The 21,563-nt window shown below is 35.9% G+C and overlaps 2 protein-coding genes and 1 long non-coding RNA gene across 3 annotated transcripts; 1 reads left to right on the top strand and 2 right to left on the bottom strand.

Moving 5' to 3' along the window:
* Positions 1-1,002: 1,002 nt before the first annotated feature.
* LOC107693429 (uncharacterized) lies at positions 1,003-1,490 on the bottom strand. The gene is made up of 2 exons (XR_001634740.1): positions 1,371-1,490; positions 1,003-1,266 (listed from the first exon to the last, which is right to left on the bottom strand). It is a non-coding gene; the product is annotated as an uncharacterized LOC107693429 (long non-coding RNA).
* Positions 1,491-1,884: 394 nt separating this feature from the next.
* LOC107693419 (glutamine--tRNA ligase-like) lies at positions 1,885-12,578 on the bottom strand. The gene is made up of 13 exons (XM_016492802.1): positions 12,376-12,578; positions 12,073-12,223; positions 11,234-11,343; positions 9,499-9,574; positions 9,355-9,419; positions 9,219-9,272; positions 7,913-7,973; positions 3,851-3,922; positions 3,610-3,695; positions 3,040-3,126; positions 2,833-2,932; positions 2,376-2,506; positions 1,885-1,992 (listed from the first exon to the last, which is right to left on the bottom strand). Exons 1-13 carry the CDS (start codon positions 12,484-12,486, stop codon positions 1,885-1,887), a joined length of 1,212 nt encoding a protein of 403 aa, XP_016348288.1. The 5' UTR covers positions 12,487-12,578.
* A 6,340-nt stretch (positions 12,579-18,918) lies between these two features.
* On the top strand, positions 18,919-19,910 carry LOC107693418 (N-glycosylase/DNA lyase-like). Its single transcript, XM_016492800.1, has 2 exons — positions 18,919-19,028; positions 19,550-19,910. The coding sequence occupies exons 1-2, from the start codon at positions 18,919-18,921 to the stop codon at positions 19,908-19,910; spliced, it is 471 nt and encodes a 156-aa protein (XP_016348286.1).
* The last annotated feature ends 1,653 nt before the right edge of the window (positions 19,911-21,563 follow it).

Below are 21,563 nucleotides of genomic sequence, written 5' to 3'. Positions count from 1 at the left end.
ACAACCCTATACAAACAGAAAATGTGTTTCTGATGTCTTCATTGTCCAAACCCATGTAATGTGAATGAGCATTACTGCTTTTATGTCATATTTACATTACATAAACATTTAGTCATTTAGCAGACGCTTTTATCCAGAGCGACTTACAAATGAGGACAATAGAAGCAATCAAAACTAACAAAAGAGCAACAATATGTAAGTGCAAATGACAAGTCTCAGTTAGCCTAACGCAGTACACGTAGCAAGGTATTGTTTTATATATAAATATATATATATACACACACAAAGAAAAACAAGTAGATAGAAGTTTTTTTTTTATAAAAAATAAAGTAGAATTAAAATAGAATAGAAAGTGCTAGAGTTAGAGATGTGTTTTTAGTAGTTTCTTGAAGATGGTTAAGGACCCAGCTGCTCGGATTGTCATATGTCTTGTCAACCAAGTTTATTTATATCCAATACTGCATCAGGGCTCTGTGTGGTGGCCATTTTAATGTGGTTTAAATTTAGGCAAAATGTGACAAAATATCATGTGCAAATTCATGGCTTTTCAGTACCATGAATAAGATGGTTTAAATAAATAGTGTAGTTGTGCTTTGTAAGCAATGTACAAATAGCGTGTGCTACTTTCATTGGAAGACACATTAAAATCCTGTTCGAAATATAGTTATAGATACTGGCCTTTGTAAAGTACATTTAACAATAAATGCATTTATTTTGCACTGCTGCCATGCATCTTTAAATGTAGTTATCACAAAATAATATTTTGAAAATTAATTAAAAGTAGGACGCCATCAAGGGAACCTTTAACATTTAATGAATTAGAATGCATTAACCCTAATCTGGTATCCTAAGAAGTTTCTCATAGTAATTGAAAAAGATTTTTTTGTTGTTCACAGGAAAGGTAGATTATCCAAGAAAGCCATGCAGTTTATAATGTGAAGGTTATTTCAAATGGAAATCCATTTCACATGTTAGCAACTGTTCCAACAAGCCATCAAGTCAAAATCTTTAATTAGTTTATTTCATAGATGCCGAACCCCAGCAGATTGAAAAGGGTATACAAAACAGCCCAGCACTTGCACAGTTAAAAAAAAGGCTTTACACAATATTGATAGAATACGTTGAATTCCCTGGTTTATCTGATTTTACTGAAAGCTGCGTTGTGATGCATTAAGGCTGTGCAGCTGAAAGTACAGCTTCTGTCTTGAAGTCCAGTCATATCTTTCCTGGGTCCTCCTTGAGCGTAACGGTTCTGTTGAACACCAACTGGGGAGAAAACAGTGACAAAGATGAAGCATTGCTTTCCTCCACTGTATGTTTTGTACATCTATTTAATATATTTTAATGTAATTGAGTGTTTCTGGAAGTACCTTTTCAGATGTGCTATCAGGGTCAACAGAAAAATAACCCACTCTCTCAAACTGAAACCTATCAAACACTTTGGCCTTGCCCACAGAACGGTCTACTAAGGCACTTTCGATCACTGTTATGGAATACTAAGAATGACAAAAAAGGAAAAACTGATTAGTGAAACTATCAAATCTTTTAAAAAGTTACAACTGAAAAGAGGAAAGTCTATATTATTAGATTCAGTTTCTGCAGTTGCTTGCTTTAATTTAAAATGGCATAAATTCATTAGTTTGTGGTGGTTAGGTATTCACTACTACTACTGCTCATATACAGGTGCATCTCAATAAATTAGAATGTCGTTGAAGGCTAATTAAAATGATCGGATTTAATCTTTTTTTTGACATGCACACACTGCACAAATATACTGAATTTCCCACTGTTTTTTGCATACTCCTGGTGCATGACAATGCCCGGCCTCACATGGCCAGAGTGTGTAGGCAGTTTCTGGAGAGCACTGATGCCACTGACTGGCCATCACGTTCCCCAGAACTGAATACAACTGAAAAACTCTGGGACATTCTGTATCAGAGCATCCAAAGCTGCCAAGTAGCACCACAGTCTGTCTAGGAGCTCACTGATGCCCTGATTTTTGGTGTGATTTTAAATCCAACCCTAAATGGGTTGATCATTTTGGCCTCCGTCGACCTTTGTCGCATCATTTTATTCTCAATGAATATCACAATGTACATAAGTAAAGATTTTCAACTTGAATATTTTATTATCGAGATCCAGTGTGCGATTTAAGCATTCCATTCATTTTTTTTAATCTTTACAGTTTGATTGGCACAATAGCTGTTGAATGTAGGTGCAGTGCAACCATTGCAGTCACATTTATGACTGAAAATTACCGTGTGCAACTGTGAAAAAATATTGAGGCACACAAGTGACTCAAAGCTCATGAATAGTTGTATACACTGTGTCCCAATATTAATATTAATATAAAAAAAAAGAAAATCTAAAAAAACTATTGCAAAGCCTGGGACATAGGGCCCTGAGGCATCAGGTTTGTAATCCCACCTGCGAATGAGATCAACAGCAAGATCGTAGAGTAGCTGGAAGTTATCAGAGGCGTGTGTGACAGCGTATGGTTTGTACCCTGAGTGAAAGAGAGGAACAAACAAGCAAACATCCATATGTGAAGAATGCTCTTTAATGGAAAAGTTCACCTTTGAAATGTTGTAATATTTGTAGTCCAATACAAAGCCCTTTCTTTATTTCTTTTTCCTTTTAAATCTTGTTCTAAAATGTGTTTAAATGCATAATGCATTGCAAGCACACACTGCTGCAAAAGGTAGTATAGCAGGCTTTAAGTGTCTGCTTTTCATGCTTTTCATGTTTGCTTAAACTACTCATTGAATACCAGCTGTAAACAGCAATCTGGTTTAGACTGACTGCTCAGGCAAGTCAGATCTTAATACTCACCAAGCCACTCCACCATTTCTCTGATGGCAGTAAAGTACTTCTCCTCTTCTTTCTCAGGGTTTGTGTCGTCATACCGCAGGAAACAGATGCCATTATTGGCCTACAAACAGATACACAAATTCAGAAAGGAATTTCTTGTTAGACATACATTGTTCATATGTGTATGTGTGTGTGTGTGAGAGAGAGTGTTTGTGTTTGTGTGTGTACCTTGGCAAAACCAAAATTAAAATTGATTGCTTTGGCATGACCAATATGCAGAATCCCATTAGGCTCAGGGGGAAAACGGGTGCGGACCTACAAAGAAGCGGAGGAAAAGCGATTATTGTGCAATTCATCCATGACATTAATTCAAAAGACAAAAAAAAAACTAGTGAAGCACCAAAAACGAAAATTCAGGTACAAACATTTAAATTGCACATAACGCAGTTATGTCAACTTTTTAATAACGTTTCTATTCTAATTTGCTGTTGAAATATAAACATTTATACAGTGACTGTAATAAAAGCTTGCTTTCATGACAGATTTAGTCAAACATACATTAAATAATGAATACAACAGGCTAAATAAAAATATAATCAGTTTTAGTTTTGGACGAAAATTTTCAGGTTGTCGAAATTTCAGCACATCACTACAAAAAACAAAACAGTTTACCTTCTTAATCTTGATCAAAATGTAATAACCTCTGCTGCCTCTGATGACACCTAGGCCACGCAGGCTACTGGATAATGTTCATCAAAAGACTTTTAGGCATTTAATAAACTTGCATTCAGGTCATACCTGTCCTCCAGTCTCTTCCAAGTGCTTCTTCAGCAAAGTAATGGTGTTGGGAGTTACAACATAACCCTCGGTCTTGTAATTCTCCCCTAGAGAGAGAGAACAATAAACCACATGATTCACTTTTAGCCAATTTTCCCCTGATGGTACATTGTACACAACTGTGCAGAGATCCTGTTTCAAACTCTGCAGAGCCTATGAAGCTGCCACTGATTCCTGGACACAGAGATGTCAGCGGTCTCACCTGGCTTATGGAACTTGAGCGCCTCTCCTCTCAGCTGCTCCATCAGTGATTTCCCCTCTGTGTTCGCTTCACCTACAAAGATATATATATATATATATATATATATATACAGAGAGAGAGAGATTTATGAAGAAAAAGTTTGGGTTCTAGGTTGCTTCTGTCCTTTATACTTAAAGTCCAGGTAATCAAAACTTAGGTATTCAAAACTAAAAAGGTCAAAATGAATGGATGCATATGAACGGAGTAGTTTAATTCAAGAATTGTGTAAAGATATGATCGCTGTATATGATGAAGATTTCACTTAGGCTTGTTTAGACCATTCCTTTAAAGGAATTGTTTGCCCAAAAATTAAATTTGTCATCATTTACGTTAAGTCTACAGTAATCCGGATACTTCTGAAAATGAATCTTTTTCTCTCCATTCTGCCAAACTGAGATGGTGTTTTTACCTGGTGAAAACTAAGCTCTTCAAAGACGCTCTCTGAAGTGGATATATTTGAAAACACTGTTTCGCATTGTAGTGTTGACTGTGAAAACTGAGGTATTTGAAACGCATGTGTGATGTATATCGTACCGATAAATATCTGTTTATACCATTATGTGCCTGTTATGTGTTACTCACTTTCACAGTGTTGCTAAAGCTATGTTACTTCGTATGATTTTCATATCACATTCCTGCAAAGATGACAGAAAATTTCCACACTGGAACCACCAGTAAGTGGTGGTCATTTTATTTTGCTAATAAAATAATGACACTAAAAGAATAGCTTGACAACTTTATTATGTCAGGTCTCTCTGTACCACCACAGTGAGCTTTCATTTCGTTTTACACATGCGCAGTAAGATGATTTTAGCATTTTCCTACATTTCAATGCGGACAAGAAACTTTTAGAAAACACTTGAAAACGCTAGTGTGGACAGAGCACTTTAAAATGAAAACAACGTTTTTAAATGTGCACAGATTAACGCAGATATAGCCTCACTCTCATGTTGTTTCAAACCTGTATAACTAACTTTACATTTTAGAACAATAAAATAAGATATTTCGATAAATGTCTGTGTTTTGTTGTCCATACAATGGAGGTCTATGGTCAATAAAACTTTGGCTGCCAACATTTTGTGTTCCAAGGAAGGAAAAAACGTCAAGGAGGGTCTGAATGAAAGGAGAGTGAGTAAATTATGACACAAATTTTATTTTTGGGTGAATGCAAGTCCATGTGATATTTCCGTTTTATTGTCCACCAGGAAAATAAAAAAAGGAGGTATAATTTTTTTTCTCCATGGCACAACTGAAAGTCAACTACATATCAAAGTTTAACAATCAAAGTAAGAGGTTTATTCACATCAGTATAACTTGAATAAACCATACTATATGAGAAATAGTGAGCATAGACTGACAAACATCATCAAAAATATGTTTGTTTTTTTTTTATATATAAGGGCTACTTCCACACTTACATTAAAAAGAAGACAAGTCAACTGACTATGTTTACGTTAATACTTGCCAAGGTGGGCATATTGGCATAACTTGGGTTCTGTCAGTGTGTTTTGGACCATTCAAGCACAATAAGCAGAGAAAGAGAACAGATTTCGGGATGCATTTGCTGTCTGAGAGGTGGATTTCTGTGCACGTGCTTCAGATGTGTGTCAGATGGTGCTTTTCCACTGCATGGTACGGCACGGCTCGCTTCTGGGGGTACCTGGTACATTTGGTACCGTACCGTTACCAAACCATGACGTGTAAACCCTGCTGATCGCTGATTGGCCGGAGAGAATCATCACTACCTGCGTCATTGAACTTGCGACACGAGACACTAGACCAGCTAGATTAAATCAGCACAGCCAGCGAGGACCAAACGCAACTTTTTTTGAACGAATGCAACAGTTTCGAACGAGCGCACCTTTTTTAAAACAACAAAATAATGGCTGTTTCATGGTCTGTTGAGGAAGTACAGACGTTTCTGTACTTCTTAGTTAGTAAGGTAGTTGTTAAGTTTAGGTATGGGGTAGGATTAGGGATGTAGAATATGGTCATGAAGAATAAAGCATTAATATGTGCTTTATAAGTACTAATAAACAGCCAATATGCTCGTAATATGCATGTTAATAAGCAACTAGTTAATAGTGAGAATTGGTCCTTAAAATAAAGTGTTGACCCGTATTGTTACATACTGCAAATCTGAGTGTAACAACGTATCTCAAAATTAACATAATAATAATAATAATAGAAAGGCAATAATGCAATGATCTTGAGCTAAAATGCAGAAAATTTACTGCTATTAAATTATGTAAATTTCCTCACTCTCATGTCGTTCCAAACCTGTACGACTTACTTTTTTCTGTGGAACACAAAAGTGACCCTGGACCACAAAACCAGGCTTAAGTGGCTGGGGGATACTTGTAGCAATAGCCAAAAATACAATGTATGGGTCAAAATTATAGATTTTTCTTTTATGCCAAAAATCATTAGGATATTAAGTAAAGATCATGTTCCATGAAGATATTTTGTATATTTACTACTGTAAATATATTAAAGCTTAATTTTTGATTGCTAAGAACGTCATTTGGACAAATTTAAAGGTGATTTTCTCAATATTTAGATTTTTTTGCACCCTCAGATTCCAGATTTTCAAATAGTCGTATCCTAACAAACCATACATCAATGGGAAGCTTATTTATTCAGCTTTCAGATGATGCATAAATCTCAACTACGAAAAATTTACCCTTATGACTGGTTTTGTGGTCCAGGGTCACAAAAGAAGATATTTTGTAGAATGTTGGCAAACCATTTTTGGTTACCCTGGATTTCTACTGTAAGAACAAACATTTCTTGAATTTCTCAAATTATGTTCCACAGAAGAAAGAAATTCATACAAGTTTGGAATGACGCGATGGTGAGTAAACAATGACAAGTTAAATTTTTGGGTGAACTATCCCTTTAAGAACTTAAACATTTGTAAATAGTTAACACCTAATTTATATAAGACACTGGTATTTATCTTTAATCAGGCTCTTACTGAATTAACATTTTACTTCAATTAAAATTAATTAGAACTAAACATTTACAGAGAAAGAAGCTATTAAAGCTATTCTATTAAATTATCCTTTTCCCTAATGAAAGTTAGTATAGTTCATAGAGTCCATAGTTTAACTGACTGGTATTAGTAAGATGGTGGTCACAACAAGTAAAACCACGGTCCTCATTACCAAGGTTTTATGGTTTTTAAAATAAATAACAACAAAATATGGAATTTGAAATGTAAAGAAAAAAAGCCTAAACATGTAGAAACTACAAACAACTTCTATAAAAGTAAAATATTCCCCAATATTTAATATAAGTAATAACAGTATCATTTATAATAAATACATTCAGCCAAAACAACGTAGGCTATTTGTACAGTGTTAATAACTGCAAGTTAAATTACTATGGTGCTGAATTGACAAGCTTGTAATTATGTATTGGCGTTTTCCAATTTGCCTCGTCATGCAGTTTACATTGTCGTGGCTGTTTTCAGCCAGCATCACTACAGAACCTTTAATGTTCTCATATCCCACATGACTGTATAACACAATTCTGTGTCACATCTGAATGGATCAAGTGTGAATCTTGTGCTATTTGACTTTACATCGTGGCGGAAGAGCAGCGCATCTTCATCAGCGCTGTACGGGTGACTGATCCCGCTCTGTTTTTGCGTGTGGCTGGCGCATGCAGTATTTGCTTTTTTGCAGTTTCGCATGCGCTGATATTTAAAAACAGCGCCTAATATGGGGGAGGTCTCCCTCACTTCGGCGATCGGCCCACTACTCGACCGGCTCACTGGGAATGTCCCGGTGCTCCCGATGTCCTGTACATGCCTGCATTAATCAGTCATGCGTTTCACAACAATATATATGTACAGAACCACAATGTACCACAATCTCTTCAAAAGAAAATTCATATTGTTTCCACAATACATTGTCATACTACCCAACCCTAGTATCTATGATGCAGCATTTCATTTACACAAAACCAAAGATGCATGAGAGTCATATAAAAGTGATGTGAAAAAAATGTCTGTCTTACCATTTTCTACAGAAACCTGCTCAATCTTCACATCTTTCTCTGCAGCTCTGGGTTTGGCAGCCTGTGATGAGAGAAAAAGCTGCAAAGTTGACATAAGAACTACAGAAATCCCTGTTATGCATTTTAAAACAGTATGGTGCGGGTGTCAGCAATGATGCCAAAACTTGCCCTGTTCTGTGTATGCCTCAGAAGTAAAGACTGTTAAACCTGTTTTTGTTGTTCTTGCCCGACAACAACAACAACTCAATCTGATATGAAACATATGCCTGGTAGGGAGATTAGATGCCCACATTTGAACTGTAACGTATCTACCCGGTGGGACATAATTTAGGAACACAGTCAGTTATGTTTTAAGTGAACGTAAACAGCTGGGAGAATATCAGATGTGTATCAGAATACTGCATCCATGCATTAGGTCTTAAATTGACAGCATCCTAATATACCTGCTACTGCATGTGTCCTTAATGTTAATCAAATAACAAAAGAGAAAGAGAAAATCACTCACTGCTCTTGACTGAATCACAGTTTACACAAATAAATATGAAAGAATGAAGATGTTGTATGCAAATCGTTACAATGAATGCATATATAACTACTAGTCTTTTATTGAAAAAAATACCATGTTCTTGTTGGTTTACGAGTAGTGGTTTTATTTAATCTTAAGCTAAACAAAGACATCATTCATATTATTAGGTAGATAGATGTTTTCTCCTGGAGTCTATTATGAGTTTGGACATTTTAGAAAAATGCTTAATTAATGCATTACAATTTAACTAAATCTGTTAGATTCTGATATAAATCTTATGATATTTAGCTGACTAAAACCAAAACAACCTGAGATAACTAAAATATGACTACAACTAAATAGCATTTTATTCAAAAGCCTATGACTAAAACTAAAACTCAATTTCCTGTCAAAATGAACACTGGTTTGTGTACATAGAAAGCGCCTGAGGAACAGTGTAGTTAGTTCTTTCTTCAGATTAATGTGCTTTTAATATCAAGCACATCCCACGATAGACTGCATACATTTACATTATCTACATATTAGTACAGTACTTGATAACTGACTGTTACATTACTTTGGAAGTCTAAAACCAGGAATAAGACTTGCAATCAAAAACTGTGATGCATCTATTTTGGACTGGTACAACATAGCCTGCCTATTTACAGTTACATCAATGTTGAAAAAGCTATGAGAGAGGTTCACAGAACCCCATGGTTTGCACCAGATCCTCACCAGCACTGTTTCAGTAGAAAAGGGGTATGTGTGTGGCACAACAAAACAGAGACAGTAAAAATATACCTTGGGCTTTTTCTCCAGGTCTGCCTCAGTTTTTGGACCCAGAAGGTGCAGCACCTGAGAAACAACAGAAAATTTCAGTGCACATACACACGGAAATACACAATGATTTGGACTGATTAGAGCAAGTCCCGCAAACCTGCATATCCACTTCATTCTTGACAATCTTCCCATCAGCCCATTTGAGAGCAGTCCTGGCCTCACCTGAAGAGCACAAACCGAAACTGTTCCTCAGCAGCACCACACATGACTGTATTCACACACATATGATATGCTGCCTCACCCATGAGTATGCCCATGTTAAAGCGATATCTCTCTGCCAACAGCTGATCTTTGTGTTTCCTGATAATCAATTCTACCTGTGGAATTATTCACATGTCAATGACGGATTAGAATTCATAAAGTGCTAACTGAAAACTGTGAAAGTCTAGTATATTTTTAGCATATTTGAAACATGCTGGAAAAAAATTGCTTGAATAAACAGAGGAAACCATTTCAATGCTTTGCCACTAAATAAATGATTAAAAATAAATATGTGAACAGAGACATGTCATTCAGATGAACCTGGTATTTCTCCTCATCAGCTTAAATTTATGATAAAAAAAAAAGCTTCTGGGGAAACGCCAATGAGCTGGAGCAGACAGTGAATTAAAAGCAGTCAACAACTGTCCAGCATACATAAGAACTCTTTAAAAGCATCTCAGTTTTCACCTTAAAAATAATAATATTCGGAAATTAGTAATAATAAAAAATAAGTAGGAGTGCCCAGTTTTTTGAACATCTTGACTGACATATTTTATCTCCTCCTACAAGTCTGTACTCACACCACAGTAAACCTTGGTGAATGAAGTGTCCTTACCGCATCCTCTATCTGCTCAGTTTTCATCTTAAAAATAATAATATTCTGAAATTAGTAGGGCTGCCCTAATAGTCGACTAACCTTTAGTCGACCAAAATTTTATTAGTCGCAGAAAAAAAAATCCACAGGAAGTGGTGAGGTCATGCAGTTCGTGACGGACAGATCGTTGACGGCTGGATTTTGTGGTAATACAGTACATCCAAACGCTCGCCTATCATTCATCGACCAAATATCATCTTATCATCTGAAATATGTAAGTAGTAGCAACTTTACATGGCCACTCAATCTAATGTTAACCTAGAAAAATGTGCGCTACTCAAGTGTCTGAACAGCAGCGCGCTCACTGCATGACAGATGGAGGCACCGGTGCGGTCACTTGCTCTTAAAATACTCCGTCATTTTGGTCATACAGATAAGAGTAATACATCTTTCGAATCTGTAAAGCCTCTACGTTTATTTGCGTGCACTCACAATAGCATCAAAACATTGCGCTTTTGTAAAATAATGAAAGCAAACAGGATGCGCTTTCTGCCGTCTCGGTCTCTGTGAATTTGAGCTCAAAACTCGGTGTATACTTGCCTTACAGACATGAAAAATATATCTATAGGGAGTAAAATGTCTACTTTCAAATGAAAATTCTAATCTGAAAAAAACAAAAAAACATTCTCAGATTATGTAATCCATATGAAACTTGCATGCAGGCGCATCCACTGCTGTGGAGATAACGAGTCAGTGTCACCGAATTCATTTCTTAAGCCGACAACACAGAAAACACTAGTTCATCAATATATTAAAATGTTAATATTAAAATTTAATCTTACTGTTTTTCCCTGAAACATTCATTATCATTACTTCTGCGCTGTGGCAAGCTTTATGCGTGCGCTTGAGCGCTTATTAGGCTATGTAGGCAATTAATGGCTCATTAGCATGATTTAAATGGTTTATTAATAAACGTGTGATTAGTTGACTAATGCTTAAAATGAACAACTACTAGTCAACCAGAACATTTTTTAGTCGAGGGCAGCCCTAGAAATGAGTAATTATAAAAAATAAGTAGGAGTGCCCAGTTTTTTTTGAACATCTTGACTGGCATATTTTATCTCCTCCTACAAGTCTGTACTCACACTACAGAAAACCTTGGTGAATGAAGTGTCCTTACCGCATCCTCTATGAGCTCAGGTGTGACCACCACTCCCACCCCACAGGCGGCCTCAAACTCAAGTTGATCCAGATTCTCCTGAGGGTGGCTTTTTAAAAAGTCCAACGCCACTGTGAAAAATATCAGAAATAAAAATGTCAGCAAGTGGTGAAATGCAAATCATTGAAGCCCTCTGAACTCATGATAAAGGGTCCCGCTAATGAGCACTAACATCACGTGAGGGTTCATTTTAAGTTATTTCTGACAATCTACTCTTCTTTGCTATAGTTTTCTCTTCATATTTATGTTTTTGTTTTCTTTTCATCTTTCCAAATTATGTTGATTATCTGGAGTCTAATAAATCTCGTCATTGTCAACCAGTTGCATGTCTTGTTTTCGCTTTCCCGCAATCGCAATCACTGCTAAATTTAATTGGCTTATATTTATGTGAGGGGCGCACTTATTGTAATTTTAAACTCTTAACAATAACTCACTGATAACAATAAAACAAGTTTTTTTTAAATTATGATTTATGATTAATTGTACTTGGATTGTGTTTACTTTTGTACTGATTGAAGTCTTTTTTTTCTTTCTCTTTCACTTTCATTTTATGTTATTGTATTTCAATCCAGCGCTGTTTGTTTTCTTGCAGTTAAAAAAAAAGATTATTAAGGTCATTTAAAAAGACTAACAGTTTTACTAGAATTGCACAAAACATATGCATATTTGTGATTCTTAAATCGCATAAAATGTATTTAATTAAACTTTTTACTAATTTTACTGATCTCTACATATTATTCAAAAAAGACAACACATTGAAAAAAGAACAGAGTGACAGAAGCGTAAAGACAATCAGATACCTGACAGCTGCAGTTCTGAGGTTATTTTTCGTGTAATGATGTATTCTGTGAGGAAAGACAGTCGATTGGAGTCTTTGAGTCGTGTCACCATATTATACAGCAGAGTGCCTGCAGTCTTTTCAATGCCAGCGGACCCCAGCAGCCCTCGAGCCTGAAAAAAAACACAACAATAACATCAGCACTAATGTTACCAATCTTTTCCAAATACTTCTTGTAAATGTAACGGGTAAAGAATCTGTCAAATAAGTTCTCTAGAGGCTGATGAGGTTGACAGCACATCATGCGTATTAATTAATTATGTACCTGTTCGATGGCCTTCTTGAGTGTTGACGAGAGTGCTTCATTTTTCAATGTTTCCTTAGCTTTCTGCTCACTAAGGCCAGTTGACATGAAGATAGACACCGCGTCCGCCATTTCTCTTCCTGCACACACGCTGGTTTACACTTCCGCCAACCCTGCAGAAGGCGTGGACCTACGACAACCCTCAGCAAACGGGGATTCGGATTGGTACGAATCATGACGTCTCCGATTAGATTTGTGCATTCTTCCACCAATAATCGGTGCGCTACTTTTGACACTCATGCTGTGTTCGAAATGCCATACAATCCTACTACTCTTAAAATTTCTGCAGTATCCAGTATGTATGCTGTGCATAGTGTGCAAATTTTCTGTATGCATGAAATACCCGGATGACCTACTATATTTACCAGAATCTGCTGAATATAACTCAAGAACACTGAAATCAGTACAGAAACTGTGTTCGGAATGGAATACTACCATACAACTCCTACTATATTGCAGTATGCTGTGTGTAAACTTTGAATAGTAAGTGAATGTTCTGTATGCATGGAATGTCCGGATTACCTGGCTGCTACATTTGCTGTATGCATCTGAAGACACTGCATGGGATACTGTTTCTCAGAACGCAACGCGCTCCATGTAATGTTTCATCTTCAAACGCGTGAGTGAACTGGAGGCGGGGAATAGTAATTATAAATGTAACACTTTTGTACATATATACATGTTACTGTAAACTACAAACTATCGCTGTGTATCTAAAAACAATATCGTAAGTAGGACATAAATTGTACTTTAATCTCTACAGCACATTTCCGCTCAAGTCAAATGACGTCACCTTTATCTCTATAGCGCTTTATACAGTACATATTATTTCAAAGATATTGAATAATAAAAATATTGCAGTAATATAATATATAACATAATATATAAATTAAAATCATATTTCAATTATGGAAACAAAATTCAATTCCTAGCTCTAAAAAGAAACGGAGTGAAAGCACAAATAGACCAATTTGTTGCCAGAGACTAGTTACATTAACTCCGCTCACCAATGTCTGGCTATGATAAACAGCACTGCAAAAGATGCCTATTTATCTGTAGTATCAGTAGCGCAGCGAGTAAAAGATGTGTGATAATCGAGTTTGACACGAGCGACCTGAGTTCGAGACCACCCTTTGCCAAACTTGTTATCCTTTTTCCCATCACATATCAGATCAGCAAGGCATTTATTTTCAATAAAAATAAAGTAAATATTTGAAAATGGGTTATGAGTCCGACTCTCTAACCATTAGGCCACGACTTCCATTATTTATATTATACTTTTCAAATATTTGAAAATTGGAAATAAAACGTCTCATTAATAATACAGTGTTATTAGGTGGTTAGCGGAGGTGTAGGGAGGTTTTTGTCCCAATAAAGTGGCATTCATTTAATAATATTTGCATAGCCGCGGGAACGTATTTTGAGCTGGGGGGGCTGAGAAATAAAACGTGGGGGGGTATTTTTCGATTAATAATAATGAGCCATAAGCATGCATTTAAAGTAAGGGGAAAATCCAAAAACCTTACATTTATTTCTGTTACAACGCGGGTACATCAGTCTTATTCAGAGGCGTAGCAAGTCAGCCCCGGGCCCATATGCAAAAAATGTGTACATCTTTTGTAATGTGTAAATGTGTGAGAATTCGCCTCAGTTCAAGCTGCATATGAATCAATTATATTTTCTTCTTTAATATTTGCAGCACGAAATAAACATGAATATGTGAATGCATGTTGAAAAAAAATCAGAACAACTTAATACAAACGAATGTCTCATGAATCGATCAATCAGAGTTTTAAAAAAAGTCAAAATGTCTGTAGGAATTGTTGTTAATTCTTAATTTGGGTACGGCAGAGACATGTTACAGGTTATAATATAATCCAAAAATCATGGCAACAAATGATTTTTTAAGTCAGTTTAATACGTTTAATCAGTCGAAACGACTTTCACAGTCAATTTGATTCAACTTAACTCATATTTAACTGTTGCTTCTTGTCATTACAGGCTTAGGCTACTTTTTTTCAATGAATTTTAATGAATATACTAATTAATAAAATGAATATTATTTATTTTGTTTTACATATTGTTCATTCATTTATTTTTAACACCGCACCCCCATTTTTTCGTGGGCTACACTCCAGGGGGTGCTGCAGCACCCCCAGCACCCCTACTTCCCGCAGTAATTAATATTTGCAAGTCTGTAATCTGTAAGTATGATCAATTAAACTCACTATGTTATTGCATACTGTTTTATAATGTACTACAGTACTGAAATATAAATATCTACCACCTAACTACTGTTCACACAATTATTATTAGTTCTGTTCAGTATGTAAAGTTAATTAATTATGTAATGAGTTCAATTGGGCAATATAGCATTGTTTACTAGTATGAATCCTTAATTATTTATTTAGTCATTTATTAGACACTTTTATCCAAAGCGACTTACAAATGAGAACAACAGAAGCAATCAATTGTAGTATTAAAACAACTAAAAACAGATCCAAAACTAAAAGCTTAAACTTTATAAATACTACCTATACACATTTTAAAAATAAAGAGATTAAATAAAAATGACAAATGCATATAACAAAATTTCAAAACTTAACATTTAAATGAAAAACAAAAAATAAAGCTAAAAACAATTCAAAATATTAAAGAACAAAAGGTATAAGAGTATAATAATGATTCTAACATAACACTAAGCCAAACAACAAAAAAACAACTACATATATGTGTATGTACAACCACACACACACACACACACACACACATACATATATATATATATATATATATATATATACACATTTAATTAACAAGCCTTTGTAAACAGAATGGTTAGCACATTTATTTGTGAGGTAACAACCTCAGCAGCTGTGCTGAATTAATGTTTTGTCATGTGAAAACACTTTAGCATACTACTCATTTGTTGAGTAATTGTTGAGAAACATTTGTTGCTTATTGTATACTGTTTCACACACTATTCTTTAAAAAATAGTAGGCAGTATACACTGTGTACTGGGCAGTAAGCAAGCAAGTATGCCATTTCGAACACAGCCATAGTTGCATGAGTCGAGTACAGAACCTCTAAAGGGACCTTTGAAAAAAGAAAAAAAAATACACATGCTACGTCCCAATATGCCTACTTATACTACGCTCTTAAAGTATGTACTTTTATGGTGAAGAAAAAGTACACACTTTTGAGTGTGTAGTAGAAGAGTAGGCAAGCTTTGGGACATACTATCACGTCATACAATTGCGTCTTTAACAGACGCTCTGTCGCACAATTACACGCATCCTGTCACTGTAAACTGGCCTGTCAATCATCTTGTCACAGTTTATATCCTCCACATTTCATTTAATATAACTTCCTACCACATTAGAGAGAAAAGATGTAGCACTTTGAACTGACAGCTGTGGGTCTGCTCATATTTTTTGCATAATGATACTGCATTTAAAAGTTAATGGCCAAACGGATGTTTATAAAAGTTCACATTGTTGTTGTAGATGAAATATAACACAGATAACATTAAATAAACATTTTTAACAGGTTAAATGTAGATTATTAGTAATTCAAACCCCTTTATCTAAACCTCTCTACTTAAAGTGTTAGTTCACCCAAAAATGAAAATTAGCCCATGAATTACTCACCCTCAAGGCATCCTAGGTGTATATGTCTTTCTTCTTTCAGACGAATCCAGTCGGAGATATATTAAAAATTGTCTTTGATCTTCCAAGCTGTTTAATGGCAGTCAGCGGGTGTTGCAGTGCATCAGTCCAAAAAAAGTGAAATAAAGTGCATCCATCCATAATAAAAAGTACCTCACACGGCTCCGGGGGGTGAACAAAGGCCTTCTGTAGCGAATCGATGCGTTTTTGTAAGAAACATAACCATATTTAAAACGTAATAATCACTTTAATCTAGCTTGCACTCACTGTTGTACACGGAAGCAGCTCCGGGCGGATGATATAAGTCGGCGTTGCTAGCATGCACCGCTCAGAAGTGATGCACGCGGAAGCACAGGGGAGAGATCAAAACAAAACAACAGTCACGAATTAGAAGTACAAAACGAGGATTTGTAAAGAAGTATGTCGGAGGATTTCGATATAAGCCAAGAGGAGACTGGTTTTCCTTTGCTAAAGTAAGGAAACTTTGCTTCCTTTGCTCCTGTTAACAAACGTTGCTTTTCTCGAAACTCACCGGCGCATGCGCAACGCTGACATCTTACGTCATCCTCCCGGAGCTACTTCGTGTACAACTGTTGGCGCAAACTAGATTAAAGTGATTATTACGTTTTGAATATGGATATTTTTCTTACAAAAACGCATCAATTCGCTACAGGAGGCCTTTGTTCACCCCTCAGAGCCGTGTGAGGCACGTTTTTAGAACATTTTTAGAACGCTCGGATTAAAAGTAGAATTGTCCTATAGACAATTAGGGAAATCGCAGCCCAGACATTCTTTCTATTTGGCCCTGTACGAAGGATTTAAATTGATAATTTGCATGTTTTAATTCTTTACTGTGTATTTTAAAGTATCTCAGTATTGTTATTCAGAAAATGTAAATTAAGATCCAGACTATCCAGATGCTATTTTTTATTGCTGAAAACACTATAAAAATGTCACATATATGAACATTTTTAGAGTTGTTCGATAAATTAAACTTCTTAATTTAACCAATCTTCTTCAATCTTCTTCCTTTCAACTTTTACCGCTGCCAGAGAGTTTTATTATTGGGAGATACCAATCTTCGCGGCTCGGTCAGCTTGTAAGATGTTAGCCAATCACATTATAATCTTGACGTCAATGAATGCAACAACTAATAGCGTTTTGCGGATACGATATAAATGAATGAGAAGTGGCGTAAACTGAACCAAACCTGTCGCAAAATTGTACGTGACTTCTCTTATAGAAGAGCAATTTTTAAATGTAAATGTATCGAAGTGATAAACTGTCTTGTCTCCTCCGTAGTGTCCTAGTAGCCACATTACGTTTTATTTTTTATTTTTTATTTTTATCAAATATTCTATAGTTCGCCTTTACATCGGCTTCTGCCGCTGCTGCACATGGTACCTCATACTTTCCGGGACTGATCAGGATGGACCAATAAATCACTTTAAAACTTTAAAACACTTTAAAATAGATTCTTAGCTGTTATTAAAATTTTTACACCGACCCGGACTTTATGTAAGGATATAATCCACTAAACGGAGTTCTTCAAATGAAGTGAGGAAGGCAGCAATACGCCTTATGCACCATCTAAGCTGGTTTGCCAACCGCCATAAAACATCCAAAGAAGAAGAAGAAGAAGAAGAAGAAGAAGAATGAACCAATTATCGTTATTTATTAGGGCCTAGTAGGGCGATTTCGACTTCTATCTCAGATACCAATACTTGGTATTGTTAGATTCAGAGCTCGTATTGGCTGGTATAAAAACAAACAAATTGAGATTTGAATGCACCTTGATGGAGGATTTCTCTTTCTGAGCCGTAGAGTGTCCCTTGGAAGATTGTGTATTGGGCCCCCCTTCCCTATTTAATATATTACCACCCCAGCAAACAAAAATATTTTGTAATCAGTGGAAACCATTACAGTGTTTTCTATCGCAATAAGCGCTTGCGTTCAGTCAATAAAGATCTAATGTAGTTCTTAATTTGTTTGAGAACGGAGAAAGACGTTCCATTAATAGGCTCCGGCGTCGTGGCCACATTACCACTTCGGGAGTGCATTATTTCTCTAATAATTTTAACGGCCTATACAACCACACATCAAGACATTGTTTAGATGATTTATTTTAAGACATTGGTGATGTTTCCGTCCTGAAATCTCGTGTGTGTTGAACTAATTTCTTATGCACCTCATCCCAAACCTTCCGTTGCAAATTCCAAAACGTAATTTTAGAGCTAATAACAGAGGCTTGAGCCATTGATATGCAGGCTAAATGCAGTTATTAATGCAGTCTACCGCAGTTATTGTGCGCGAGTCTGTACTGTGTGTGCGTCCGTGAGAGAACGGGAGAAAGAAAGCGTGATTTCTGTACATAAAAGAAGTGGAAAACATGGAAATAGTTTGTCATTTTTTTACCCTATTGTTTGTTATATTTATTTTCTCAATGTCTTCTGTTTTTTTTTGGTTCTCTTACTGTTGTAGATAGCCCATAGTAGGCTATAACAAAAATATGATATAGCCTCTTCATTGTGTTTGGGCCCCCTTGGACGAGTGAGCATAGGCACGTGCCTAGAATGCCTATGCACAAATCCGGCCCTGTGCACAATGACATTTTTAAGTATACTGGCATGTCTTGCATGTTTCACTTTGTAAGCTACAGACCTCATTCATTTGAACTTTTCTTATGTGCAAACCATAGGTGTGTGTGTGTGTGTTTTCATGCAATAAATTTTAATCTGCTTTAGTTAATTTTATTATTTCTTTCCTTTAATGTATTTTTGTTATCACAGTAGCTGACTTGATTTGTTCTGATGGTGTAAGGAACAGAGCTATATAATGTCCCAGCATGCTCTGCTCTCTGCGGGTTGTAAGGCATGGCGGTCACTTTCATGTCCCCGGTCAGAGCTTCGGCTGGATCTCACTCTGGGATGTGGACAGACTTTCCGGTAAACTATAAACTACTGTTTCATTGCTGTGTTCAAAATAAACTTTTTTTAAAGGGGGCACCATGTGTTCTTGTTGCGTTTTATTAACTCCCTGATGTCCATTTATAATGTTTGTCATTGTCTCTTTCTCCAGAGTCAGTCATAATTTTAATTTTACACACTCTCTAACCATCAGAATTAAACAGGCTGTTTTTGATACTGTACCTTTAATATGTCTGTGTGTAAACGACTGTTAAGACTGGCCCACCTCTTCACATGTGAAATAATTAACACCCCCACCAAGCTGCTAAATACTGAAGTACTGATATGAAAATATGGGCTGTATTTTAAAAAAAGCAGTAAGCAGCTATATACAGTTGCACTGTGCAGTATTGTGTAAGTAGTAAACTAGTAATCAATTCTGAACAAAGTCTTTTTTGTCACGGAAATAAACCGTGTTTTTTTTTTTTGCTAATGCATATGAACTTCTGTGTTTTTTTTTGTTTTTTTCCATTGTATGACCATATTGCTCATCCTTTTAGATGGCGTGAGACTGCAGATGGTCACTGGATGGGAGTAATGCGAGGAAAAGTGTGGACACTAACTCAAACAGAGGATACGTTATGGTACTATGTTTACAGTCATCAAATAAATCCAGGAACAGAAAACAGACAGAAATGGAAGGCGGAAGATGAGGAGCAGTTATTGGGGAAGATGTCAAGAAGAAAGATTGACATGAAGCAGGAAGAGGTGGGATTGTGCACAGTGATGTCAGAGCCTGACAACAAAGAGGAGGAACTTCTGAGGGACTATTTCCAGTTAGGTGTTAAATTAGGGGATCTCTACAGCGACTGGAGCACTGTGGATCCACACTTCAAACATACAGCAAACATCCAAAAATGAATTTTTTTTCAGATATTTTTCACATCATATGATTTTCCACCGAATGCTAATGCAGTGTTTGCTTGAATTTTCATGGTGCTTTTTCCCATAGAACTGAAAGCATATATTTTGCCTTTGCCTAACGTTGACAACCCTTGGTAAGTTGCTGTAGATAAATGTATTTCTCTTTCTTCCTCTCTACTCTTTTAGTCAACATATAGTCTTTGTTGAGTTTAAGTCAAATAATTGGAAAAAAAATTCACAAACAGGTTTTTTTCCTCAATATATGTGTGCCACAATATACAGTTGCAATCAAAATTATTCAACCCCAGAGAGAGACTGTAGTACTTTACAAATACAAGCTTTTCTGAAGATCCAGAATTTTATTTAAAAAATGCATCTATAAAGTTTTACTGGCATATTAAAAGTGATAATGTCAATATATAATGTAATATTTCTGAGTTATAGGATTTATTAATAACACAGCTATGTCATAATTATTCATCCCCTGTTAGTCCCTTATTTTTATGGTAGGGAACAAAATTGTTTTAAAACACGATCAGACTCTATTAGAAAACAGAATTAGCTTGAGCTGTTACATATACAGTGGGTATAGAAAAAGTGGGTATTGACTTTATCCCTGAGATCTTTTGACAGTGCTTTGCCACCCATAGTTGATTGTTTCCTTCAGTTGCACTACCAAGGACTGAAATGCTCCAGGAAAACTATTTTCATGCTGAGCTAATCAAAATGAGCACAGCCGATCACAGTTGAAAGTCAAATGGCTTTGTGTGCCATTGAGAAGGTGATTAGCTACACCTTTTTTTTTACAAGTTTACAAGTCATTTTTAGGAGGGGGGTGATCTGTTTTCCAACTTAGTGATTCTGTTTTTTATTTATTTATTTAAATTTTTTCTGACATGTTGGTGTTATATCTTTCACTTGGATGCTATAAGTTGCACAGAGTAAATACAGCTGGATAAAACAAAAACTGTGTCCGTCTTCATTTCAGGCTGCAAAGCAACAAAATGTGCTTATTTTAAAGGGGGGTGATTCTTTTCTATACCTACTGTACATAAACATGCATGTGCTAAAGCTGAGTAGCAAATACGGCAAAATCAATGGAGCTCTTTCAAAAGTTATAGAGAAGAAACACTTTTATTATATTTACTATATTAACTTTTTCAAGCAAGCCAATGCTGCAGTAGAGAGGTGACAGAAGTTTCTAAGCACTCTCAAGCAGCATTTAATGGAGGTTATAAAGAATAAAAGATTCTGTACTACATTTTACATTTGGGGATTGAATAATTTAGATTTTTTTTTCATTATTCATCAACTTTACATTCTCAGACTCACTCAAATGAGTATTAATAAACTTTCTCAAATACTTTACCGATGCCTTTGTTGACTTGTTTCCATAACATTTTGTTCTCGGCAGCCAAATGTCTGGCGGGTCTAGGTGGTTGAATAATTTTGATTGCAACTGTATTTCGACCCCCTATAATTAGTACTTTGTCCAGCCCACCACTTTGACACCCACTGATCTTTGTATGGTTTTAATGTGTGATTTTTTTCTCATTGAAAGAAGATTTACACATAGAACTGAATAATAATTTTTAAAATATGTAAATTCACTGCAACATACTTTAGAGAAACAGATTAATCATGGCTGAC

The sequence above is a fragment of the Sinocyclocheilus anshuiensis genome, unplaced genomic scaffold, assembly GCF_001515605.1.
Source record: "Sinocyclocheilus anshuiensis isolate Anshui unplaced genomic scaffold, SAMN03320099.WGS_v1.1 scaffold1562, whole genome shotgun sequence".
Taxonomy (NCBI): Eukaryota; Metazoa; Chordata; class Actinopteri; order Cypriniformes; family Cyprinidae; genus Sinocyclocheilus; species Sinocyclocheilus anshuiensis.
The sequence above is the reverse complement of the archived record's forward strand: the minus strand, read 5'-3'. Positions and strand labels throughout refer to the sequence as shown.